Raw genomic sequence first — 12,017 nt, 5'->3', positions numbered from 1 at the left:
TATACCACTATATCCCTATACCCCTATACCACTATATCCCTATACCACTATATCCCTATACCCCGATACCACTATACACCTATACCACTATACCCCTATGCCACTATACCCCTATGCCACTATACCCCTATATTCCTATGCCACTATACCCCTATACCACTATAGCCCTATTACCCTATACCACTATACCCCTATATCACTATACCCCGATATCACTATAACCCTATACCCCTATATCACTATACCTCATCCCACTATACCCCTATATCACTATACCCCGATATCACTATACCACTATACCCCTATATAACAATATCCCTATACCCTTATACCACTATACCACTATATTACTATACCACTATACCCCTATATCACTATACCCCATCCCACTATACCCCTATATCACTATACCCCGATATCACTATACCCCGATATCACTATACCACTATACCCCTATATCACTATACCCCTATACCCCTAAAGCACTATACCCCTATACCACTATATTCCTGTGCCACTATATTCCTATGCCACTATACCCCTATACCCCTATGCCACTATACCACTATATCCCTATGCCACTATACCCCTATACCACTATACCCCTATGCCACTATACCACTATACCCATATGCCACTATACCCCTATACCCCTATGCCACTATACCCCTATGCCACTATACCACTATACCCATATGCCACTATACCCCTGGGGGTATGCTTACCCCACTGTGGGAACTTACGTCATAGAGTTTGTGTCATAGAACTAACATGAGCGAGCAAGCTAAAGCAAACTATGGAACATAAATCTGTTTCAAACTTTTCAACGCCGTTAGCGTCCCTGCCAGTGAAATGTGGTGCGTTTTTATGCACTGCTAACTACACCAGATCGATCATCTGGATCGGTCAATACTAGACACAGGAAGCTACATAGCTAGTCCATGACAGGTGTGGTTGCTCACTCCAAGGAAAACACTGCTCCCGAGCGTTTTGGTGGAGAATTGCATTCCACAAACTGAAACTAAGACTAATCACATGAAACATGTGTCAAACCCTAACCCTAACCTTACCCTTAACCCTTACCCCAACCCTAACCCTAAAACTAGTCACATGGAACATCTATCAAACCCTAACCTTAACCCTAACCTTAACCTTAACCCTTACCCCAACCCTAAAACGAATCATATGGAACATCTGTCAACGGCACACCACCACAAAGCCGAATCCCAATTCTTTGGCATATTTTTTTAAATATAAAGCAATAATTGCTTTCCCCACGTAACTAATTCCATTTAAGGAGGAGTGTGAGAAGCAGCTAACCTTAAGTGCTTTGCTAACTGATGCCATAATTTACCATAAAACTTTCATGGGAGTCCCTCATGGGATAAAGTATAATAAATCTATTATCTATCTATTATTTGGATGTTTTGCACTTCTATTGTTGCAGCCATGTGGTTAGCTTCCTATCTTTCTGTAATGTTAGCATGTCTGTAGCATTCCATCTAAAAGTACAGGTTAGTACAATGAACAATACACCTGTACTGCATATCTGCACTACTAAAGTACTGCTGTTGCAAACTGTGGTGGAAAGAGCAGAATCCGCCTTATTTCCAGACTGATGTCCCTTATTTCCAAATGCAAAGGTATGATAGACTGCAGACCGCATGTAGTTCTTCACTCCTGTTTTCCCTCTGCACTGGTTTATGTGTCAGGGAGAACATGCGATAGCTGACCTCTCACTCTCGTCCGCAGCCTTCTCGGCCTCCTCCAGTTTCTGCAGCGCTGTGGCCAGCCTCTCCTGGGCCCGGTCCAACTCCTCCTCCACCAGCTGGATGCGACGATTCAGAGCTGCAACATCTCCCTCCGCCTGAAAGAAAACACGAAGATCCATTCAGTCATTCATTCTTTAACTCGTCCAAGATGCCCCCCCCCCACACACGCACACACTTTTCAGCCCTTCAGTAGAACAGGAAAGGCACAGAAAGGGCAATGCAGGTAAGAAAAACCACCAAACAAAGAAGCGTGGATTGCAAAAGGACAAGATGTTCTTTACTGAATCCTGCGTTGAGATTCTCAACTAGAACGACGTGACACTGGCATGAAAACATTTGACACTGATGTGTTTTTCCAGTGAAGATGTTGCTGTTATTTTCATAGCGAGCTTCCCTACAACTGAAGGACTGCTGGAGGTCGGCCTTGGACTCTCCTCGTAATAAAGAACATCTGTCAAAACCCAAATTCTTCTTTAATACCTTCATGTTATGGGATTGAAGTGACAAGTGACAAGTCCAGTCAATTTCTGGCGACTTTGCATGGAGAATTAGAGGAGAATGCTCAGCCCCTCATCTGCCCTCACAAAACAAAAGCAGGAGAAGGAAAAACATTCAAGCGTTTCCTCTCAGTTGTCCACCACCACCATCCTGCAAACGCTACACAAAGACATGAAGTTATAGGAAGATAAAACTTCCTAAGTACTGCATGTTGGTATTTCTTTATAGAAATAGCCACTTACTGACGCCTCAAAGCACTAAAAATGTCCTTCAGACTGCCGAAAGAGAGCGGCTGGCTATTTCCTAGACAAACATTCTGTGCTGAGCTGCATGGCAGCGGTTAGTAGGTCAGTGACTCATTAAGCTGCTCACCACGGCCAAGAAGTCACTTAGGAGCTCAGATGGACTTGGCAAGACAAAAAGAAGCCTGGAAAGACGCTGACTTCTTACCATGGAGTGACATTGTGACATTACCAGGATAAAGTCATAAATGTACGAGAAAAAACTTTGTAAATTGATAACTTTATGTTCCAGGCATTGCCTGAGACGGCTGTGAAAATGGGGGACTTGTGTGACTTTTGGCCTTGGCAAAGGGAATATTAAAACATTCTCGTAAATTCACTACCGTTATTTTCGTAAATTTACAGCTTTTTTTCTTGTTAATTTACCACTCGATTCTCATCAATTTACCACTTTATTCTTCACGTAAATGTTTTTTCTCATTAATTTAGTCCTTTTTTCTCATCAATGTATGACTTGTTCTCTGAAATTTACTTTACTTTATTCTTGTAAATTTAAAACCTGTATTGTTGTGAATTTACTACAGTTATTCTCAGAAATTTACGGCTTCTTTTCTTGTTCATTTACCACTTTATTCTCATAATTTTACAATTTTATCCTCAAAAAGTTTTTTTTCTTGTGAATTTACAACTTTATTCTTGTAAATTTACTACTGTTATTTTCATAAATCTACAAAAAAAATTCATTAATTTGGTACATTATCTCATCAGTGTAGCACTAGTCTCATAAATTTACTTTATTCTTGTAAATTTAAAACCTTTATTGTTGTGAATTTACTACAGTTATCCTCATAAATGTATGACTTTTTTTTCTCATAAATTTATGACTTTGCTGTCGTAAATTTACTACTGCTATTTTCGTCAATTTTCGTAAACTTTTTTTCTCATTAATTTAGTACTTTTTTCTCATAAATTTACGACTTTATTCTCAGAAATTTGCGGCTTTTTTCTTGTTAATTTTCCACTTTATTGTCATAATTTTATAACTATCCTCAAGCATTGCCGTTTTTTTTCTCGTAAGTTTACTACTTTTTTCTCATAAATTTATGACCTTATTCTCGGAAATCTTTTATTGTTAATTTAAAACTTTATTCTTCTTAATTTACAACTCTATTTTCATAATTTTACAATTTTATCCTCAGAAATGTATTTTTTTGTCAACTTTCTCCACATAAATTTACATTATTCTCAAAACTTTTTTTCTCGTAAATTGACAACTTTTTTGTTGTAAATTTACTACTTTTTTCTCGTTAATTTATGGCATTTTGTCGTTAATTGGCTACTTTTTCTCATAAATTAACCACGTCATTCTCATAAATGTACACGTTTTTTCTTGTTAATTGTCCATTTTTTTCTCAAAACCTCAGATTTGATTTCCAGGTGGCCCTAATACGCTGTTGTAACATCTAACAACATGAAAACAAAAGGAAGATGTTTCTTTGCAGTCAGTCTGTGTGTGAGCATCAGAAGGTCAGACGACAACTGCAATGTGGAATACATCTGCAAATGAAGGCACGGTTTCCTTTTGAAGGCACTTTATGTTGCTTCAAACGGCTGTCTGGGTTGTGGCGGGGCAGTCTTTCCAACCTCACTTTGTCTTTTTCCAGACTGAAAAGCTCCGCTGCATGGCTGCGGACACCAGGCAGGAAGTGTCTGCCCAATGAGTGTTCAAACAGCAAGAAGCTGATAAGAGTGGAAACCCTAAGCCGCCGTGGGATGAATGAAAAGCCCTGAATGGGTTCAGTGGCTTGAGCGTCGGCCTGTCGACGGCACATCTGGCTGCTGAGGACAGATGAAGTGGAAGCTCAAACAACAGAAACGACCTGACCTCTGTGAGAAGCCTACAGAATACGGTCGGTGCACAACCAGGCTTTTCGTGAGACAAGGGGAAAGTTTCAATTTCCACAGAAGCCAGACCTCCGTAGAACTGATCCGTGACTTCCAAATTACTCTGAAGTTTTCCCGAGACATCGTTCTCAGCGTTTGGCCAAAATCCATGAAGTTCCAGGTGACAAAAACACAACTTCGCCACACAACGTCTCATGCTGCGCATGCCCAAGTGGAACATGACTCAGCAGCCCAACAGTCTTTCATGTCCTGCTGGTGGTCGCCCTTTCGCCAAGCGTGACCACGCCCTTTCCTCAGCACACGCTTGGTACTTCCACAGAAAAACCAAGCAAGGCTAGTCTAGTTCATGCTCAAAGACTAGGTAAGACACACACCGGTCAGACTAGATAGGACAGCTCTAATCTGGTTCATGCTCAAAGACTAGGTGGGACACACACCAGTCTCACTAGATAGGACAGCTCTAGTCTGGTTCATGTTCAAAGACTAGGTGGGGCACACACCAGTCTCTCTAGATAGGACAGCTCTAGTCTGGTTCATGCTCAAACACTAGGTAAGACACACACCAGTCTCACTAGATAGGACAGCTCTAGTCTGGTTCATGCTCAAACACTAGGTAAGACACACACCAGTCTATTTACTGTATTTTGTCCACAGTGTGGTTATGGTACGCCAAAGCGTGCGCCTAACAAACAAACTAGTCTGTTTGAGTGCCCAGACAAAGCACCCATGCGTTGGTGAATTTTACACTTGGGGTACTATTGACAGATCCCAGGAGGAAATCATCTTTATTATGCCAGTGTGAGTGTGAGGGGGGGTTATTTGTTCATAGAATACACTCACTCACTCAACAGTGACCAACTCCATAATCTCTTTTCTTCCTTCCTCACTGCTGCCCATCAACGTGGATGGGGTGGATTGGATACAGTCCAGCTCCTTCGGGATTGACCGTAAAAGATACTGGAAGCCAGCATATCAAATGCATGAGAGAGAAAATCAAGGACAAGCCGGGGGAGGAATCTAATTAGGAGCCGCTTCCAGGGCAGTGGGCTAATGGGCGACACAACACTGCTGGGGTTGTGCTGCTCCATGCACTGGGTGGATGTTCATACGTGCCCTCAAGTCAGACCTTAGCAGAGTCTGTAAAGTATCTCCTTGACGCCCCTCGGACTGTCGACACAAGCGGTTGTCGACATAACCGAACCCAACACCACCAATAGTGTTCACATGACGCGTTGATTTTATACATCCTAAACGTAGAAAGAAGACAAATATTCTTCATAAGATATTGACTTTTTGCAGCGTTCAAAGTAAAATGAAGACACCTTCTGTGGTGGGACACATGACTCTCAGCTAAGTGGGTGAGACACGCACTTCCTTGTTCCATGACCCCGTATTGTCTGCTAGAAATGAGCAGCTACTGATTAGTGAGCTAAAAAATTTGAATGCATGCATACACGTGCAAGCACGCAGTTTAGTTCCAAATGTGAAAATGATAGATAAATCATGAATGATAAAACATGAAAAATGATAAATATAGTTGTATACTTCAGATATTTGAGCTGTCACAAAAGCAAAACACATTTGTGTGAAAGTGAAAGTTATGCTTGAAATGTATCTTTTCACAAAAAGCTGTTTTTCTCCCATTTTAGTCGGAAACTGATATTTTCCTGAAACTCTACTGCTGATTGCTAAAGAACGGAAAAAGGTTTTTTCCAGACGAAAGACAGGAGGTTGCATGTTTATATACTGGGGGGGCAATCACTGTTTTTGTTTGATGATCTGAAACATTTACATGTGACAAACATGCCAAAAAACTGCAAAATCAGGAAGGGGGCAAACACACCACCGTAAATCCGTATTACTGATATATTCTGGATACGATCCAACAGTTATGCTGTTAAAAACATCTTCAAGCTCAAGAGTCAATTTGGCTGCACAGTCTTTGGTGGACATCATCACATGATGATCTCGCCACCGACGTGGGGGTGTTCCCCAGAATGCCTGAGACTGACGACACGCACCGATACGCTATGTTATATTTGGAAAGTCCGACTAGTCCCTGGGAGAACTTCCAAAGGAAACAGAGGCAAGCAGGAAGTCGTTCTTTCCCCCCCACAGAATGTGAGTGTGAGAGGCCCAACAAAGCCACTGCATCACTTACTCAACTTCCATTGAAACCAGTCAGAAAAGGTCTGCATTTTTCCCAACCCACTCCTGCATATTTTGGGGCGTAAATGGTCGGCAGTGGTAGGAATAACTGGGATTGTTGAACAACTGAGCAAGAATGCACGGAGACCTCCTCCAGTTGGCCATCAGCCAAACCGCAACGCTCCAACGCTGCAACAGGGAGTAACATTGGGAATACAGTTGGAACTCCTGGAGAAAACTGGTGATCTGTTGGTGCTACAAGCAGTCGGAGCAACGAGTGAAGATGTAGCTTGCCTCCTCCTGTAGCTCCCTGCTATGTGTGCTGCTATGCTTGTGATCAAAAATAGGGCATGAAGAGAGTTCAAGTCAGCCTTTCCCATCCAGTCTTTTATTTACATGCACCGGTCCGCCACAAATACATTTGGCACTACCTGTTCACCCTCGCTCAGAAAGACATTCAAATGCACCTGGTCTACCAGAGAACAAGAAGATGTAGCAGGAGGGATAAGTGTCATACACCTCGGGGCTTTGTTAGTTATTCTGGGTTAGGTTGGGGCTGGGCGATATAAGCCCAAACTCATATCCCGATACATTTAGGTTGAATGTCCATGTACGATATAGATTCTCATATTAGTGTATTTGCAAACATGTGTGCAAAGTTGTTTTATTCATCTTGGAGAAAAATAGCTGCTGAAGTAAAATATAATCTTCAATCTTAATCAGGCTGCACTCACGCTAGTCCCTCAGCAGCCAGGTTAGCATCTTGTTGGGGAGAGATCTCACCAACTCACGTTCCCCATGACGACAGAAGCTAAACACGGTTCATACCGTCTTTTCACTCCCGCGACGCAGCCTCTCCTCCTGCGTAGCGAAGGGGTGTGCGGCTCAAAGCTAACGGCCGCTCCCGAGTGAATGAATGCGTGTCCCTCAGCAAGCGAGAGGCAGGCTACAAGCGTAACAAGACGACACTTGCTCAAGGGGTCGCTATGGCTCCACAAGCAATAACTATTAAAACACTCAAAACAATACAGAGCTGCTGTAACTGGCTGCCACTCGGGAAACATGAGACCTCCGCATCAACCCCCGTCTATATCGATCATTTTTGATAGCGTGCTTAAAAGAAATATTGATATTTTAATATTGATAGCCCCCCCAGCCCCAGGTTAGGTTATACTCTTTTTCAAAAAGCCATTTTAGGTTGTTTTTTCACCAGATTAAAATACACTGAGATCAACGTCTCATTTTCAAGGGTGACCTGGCCAAAAAGCGACGAGCAAAAAAACTAGTGGGTTGGGGAGACTTTTAGAGATTGGGAAATGAAAGCACGTATCGCTCTTCTCAATGAGGGGGCCCCCCTCCCCCATCTAAAAGCACTGACAGGCGAGTCAGTCTTGTTTGTGGCAAAAAAACAAAAACAAAAAGAAATTTCATATGTAGTTTTGATTTTCCTGTGTTCTACTCATTTTTTTGCAAATGCGTCAACGACCGGTTGTGCAAATTCAAGCATTACGACATTATGTAAAAAACGTCCCCACACGGCATGAATCAATTGAAAAACACTGAAGAGAAATGTTGCTGGTACACTTGGTTCAACTACAATACATTTCCTTTCAAGTTACAAGCGCCTGTCGGCATGGAACATGTGACTTCAGTATTCCAGAGAGTCAGCATCAAAAAATGCATAGCTTGAGGTTTTAGCGCAGTTCAAATGTGACACTCCGTTCTGAATGAAAGACTTAATAATGACAGGCTTCCAGTTTGGGGTATGCGTGCTGTGGAAGAGGAGAAGCAAGGCAAGCTGTCTTCCATAAAAGGCCGTCAGAGTGAAGGTGGTGATCTTACTGTGGCAACCAGGCCATAAAACAATAAGCACGTGGTGAGAACAAAGTACAAAACTATCAAAAACGTCCAACATGAAGGTGCATCCACGTACCAGGGATGTCCACTTGAGGCCCACGGCTGTTTTTTTTAGTGGTGCAAACATATTCTAGAATGAAATAAAATCCCATTTGAACATTACAGTGTTGTTTTTGGCAGCCATTTTTAGTTGTAGTCACATTTGAGTCATTTCTATATGCGGCATATAATACCTTAAAAAACATAGCAGGCATTTTAAACGTCTGATACCAGGGGTCCCCAACCACGGCCCGGTTAGGCAGGTCCCAGGCCACGAGAAACTTTCAGGTGCAATGATTTAAATCAATAAATAAAGAAATGTGTAAATAACTACCCGGAATTCTATAGAAATGGAACAACACTGATTACAAAGGAGGATTACAGCTGCACTGAAAAGACAACAAAATACTGCGGTGCCTTATTCACTCTTTCCAAAGGGTCCGACAAAAAGTGAAACGTATGTTAGCAACTTTAGCCATATAGCAAATAACCTAAATACAATAAAATATGAACAAAGAATCCATTTTATAGAGAACAATTACAGATTTATAGGCAGAAACTATCTGAAATCCTTCCAAATGAGGAATGATTACTATTATTAGTATGATTATTGTTATGATTAAGCCCCTGCAAATACATTTTGCTTGCAAGTGTCTATTTTTCCATGTGTGGCCCATGAAAGGTCCTTTCCCTGAGGCCAATGGAAAAAGTCATCACTTAAGAGTTGAAATAGAAGTACAAATTTAGCAGATCATTTGTTTCGCTACACTAAAATACACGGCAGCGTTTGCCAAAGTCTTGCCTCAAGTGATCTCGCTCGTCTTAATCAGAAACATCAGTTGGCCTGAAGAAGCCGCCGGCGTTTAAATGCGACAGCTGCGCTCATGGCAAGCACATCTCAGGCCGAAAGTGCTGGCAATTGAGGTGCATTGTGGGAAATGTGGCTGCCAAGTGTTAAAAAGGATGACGAATGTGTGGAAAAGAAAAACAAGCTTGCTGTCTCCATCGGAGCCTGAGAGCAAGAGTTTAAAGAGCTTGAAATAAATGCATGTGAAGCTGCAGTGCACGTGCACGCGCACGCAGTCACAGGAAGGGCAGGCCAGATTTGGCCGACGGCATCCTGGGCGGGGCAGTCAGGGTTCTGAAGGAGCATGCTGGAAAAATGAAGCATCGAAACAAGTTTGATTGAAAACACATCAACCAGAAACTGCTGGACACCCACTTTTGCCTCCGCCAAGCGCAGCGCAGAGGTTATGTTTTTGACGTTTGTTTGTTTGTGTTCAAAATAACTTGAAAAGTTCGGACTGGATTTGGAAGACATTTTCAGGAAATGTTGGAAATGGGATATGGAAGAACTGATTACATTTTGGGGGTGATCTGGATTTTTTTTAAGGGTTCTTTAACATTCCGATATGGGACCATTTTCAGCATTTGTGCATAAAACTCAAAAAATGGTCAGAAAAAAAACATACAGGACACGTTTCCAACAGGTTGTACAAAATATCAAAGACTGATCCAGATCAGTGGAGATCATCCTTATGCGAAGCATGAACACACACGTCTTTCCCTTTTCTGTGCCTTCTGGAGGAGAGAAAACGGGTTAGCATGAGGGAGATAACAACCTCCGACCGAGGCGGGTGACTCCTCCAGCTGTACACTCTGCTTCTCCCGGTCACGGAAGCCGTAGGAAGCGAGTGGTCTTCACGAGCCTCGTACGATCCCCACACATGTACATGAGTGAAACATACGACAGCCTCACACGAAGCACACCTAGCACGCACAACTCACCATCGGGCGAGCGGCTAGCACATGTGTGTCACGAATCACTTGCAACCCTTCTGATACCCTACTTCCGCTACGTGCTGGCTAACAAATTTGCCTAAAATGACGGCGCCTGTGCGTGTGGTAACACATACGTCAGGATGTAAGGCCCCAGGTCAGCCTGCTTAGCGCTGGTGCTAAATGTTTCTATGAAGACAGTCACTTCCAGCGTGGGCTCTCATCGGCATGTCTGGATCTTTCACCACAAGACTTGGTGCTCCCCGTCGAGCTGCTGAGTTTAGCACAGTCCTCAGGTCCAAAATGCTGAGAGCAAACGAGCATCTTGCTGAGTCTTCCTAGCGATGTCGTCGGGTGGAAGTTGAGAGTATCGGGATCCAGCGCTTCAGTCTGTCCCGATGTTTAGATGGTAGCGTGCGGAATCTCAAAGTTGACCAACTTTTGGTTAACATACAGGTCACTTATGTACATGGAACATTGTTGGCCTTTTTTGGAGGTTTTTTTTAGGGCTTTACAGTCGAAATAGCACGCATGACGTCCATTGTTAGCGCCCTCATGCTAACTCGTTTTCTCTCCTTAGAATGCACAGAAAGGGGAAGGAAATATGTGTTCATGCTTCACTTAAGGACTGCGGACGATGGGCAACATTCCAAAAAGAGTGCACTTTTCCTTTAAGGAACGACCACTCATGCTTGACACATGGCCATGCCACACGGCTCGCTTTGCAAACACGTGCGTCAGCTGCAACACCTTCCCGCATAGCTTCCTCTTTAGCACGACATACTTGCTACACTTGCACAAAAACACACATCAGCTGGCAGCAACATGCAAAGACGTGACTTAACCAGTGGCATAGCAAACAATACGTACCACTGTACACATACTGCATTGTTAGCATGCGCGCTAACACTTCCTCCTCATTCTGTCCCTGAGTGACCATCACTGGCTATCCTTCATCAATCACACTGATCAATGGACGTTTCTTTTGACTTGTCTTTATTTGCTGCATGAATGTACTTTCCACTGTATCATACATTAGATACATCTATTATATACCTTATTACACTCATCTACTAGGTCTATTAGATCTATCTATTCTTAGATCTGCGTAATTCAAGGAAAAATGTCAATGAGTTAGTTTTCTTGCTTAGAATTGAGACACACACACACCATGTTCACAACCATGCGCTTATGTTTTCAAGTAATCACAGTTTTTCATGAATATCATTATTATTAGGGTGGGGCATCGAGCATCAATGGGAACCGGGAATCTCCCGGAATCAAATTTCATGTCAATCAAAATGCCAATAATATCGATTATCAACGATAATTTATAGGACAATTATCCTCCAGCAAAATGTGTTATCCTGACAGGCGTAAATGCACAGATGTAGTCATCGATGCAAGTGAACATTAGACCCTGCCAGCGGCCACAAACTAAAGAAACACTCCTGATCCAACTGTTAAGAACAGCTGAAAAACGGCAAGAATGTTCATTTTACACTGTTGGACCTTAAGGAGGTTCGAAGTAGAGCTCCCTAAAATGCAAAAAGATGAAATGGGAAGCCAGAAGTGAGCTAGGCTGATCAAAAGTTGAAGAGCATAGCTTGAAAACGGCCTAAAATAGAAGTGAAATGTCTAAAAAGGAGTGAGTCATGAGGAGCTGTGCCATTCTTGTTGATCAGCTGAAAAATAGCTTTGGGCATGCGTGATGCCAGTGTTTCCAGGAGGCTAGTGGGAATGTTCTCCAAATGTTCTCCATTGGATTTAGATGAGG

The 12,017-nt window shown here is 42.7% G+C and overlaps 1 protein-coding gene across 4 annotated transcripts in view; it reads right to left on the bottom strand.

Annotated features, from left to right (window-relative positions):
• Nucleotides 1–12,017, bottom strand: part of tpm4a (tropomyosin 4a) — a 45,917-nt gene that overhangs the window by 10,086 nt on the left and 23,814 nt on the right. For all 4 annotated transcript variants that reach the window (XM_054789628.1, XM_054789627.1, XM_054789630.1 and 1 more), the window contains one exon: nucleotides 1,734–1,867. In XM_054789628.1, the coding sequence (XP_054645603.1) occupies nucleotides 1,734–1,867 (134 nt within the window). The remainder of the gene's footprint in view (nucleotides 1–1,733; nucleotides 1,868–12,017) is intronic.

Source organism: Dunckerocampus dactyliophorus, chromosome 10 (assembly GCF_027744805.1).
Source record: "Dunckerocampus dactyliophorus isolate RoL2022-P2 chromosome 10, RoL_Ddac_1.1, whole genome shotgun sequence".
Taxonomy (NCBI): domain Eukaryota; kingdom Metazoa; phylum Chordata; class Actinopteri; order Syngnathiformes; family Syngnathidae; genus Dunckerocampus; species Dunckerocampus dactyliophorus.
The sequence above is the reverse complement of the archived record's forward strand: the minus strand, read 5'-3'. Positions and strand labels throughout refer to the sequence as shown.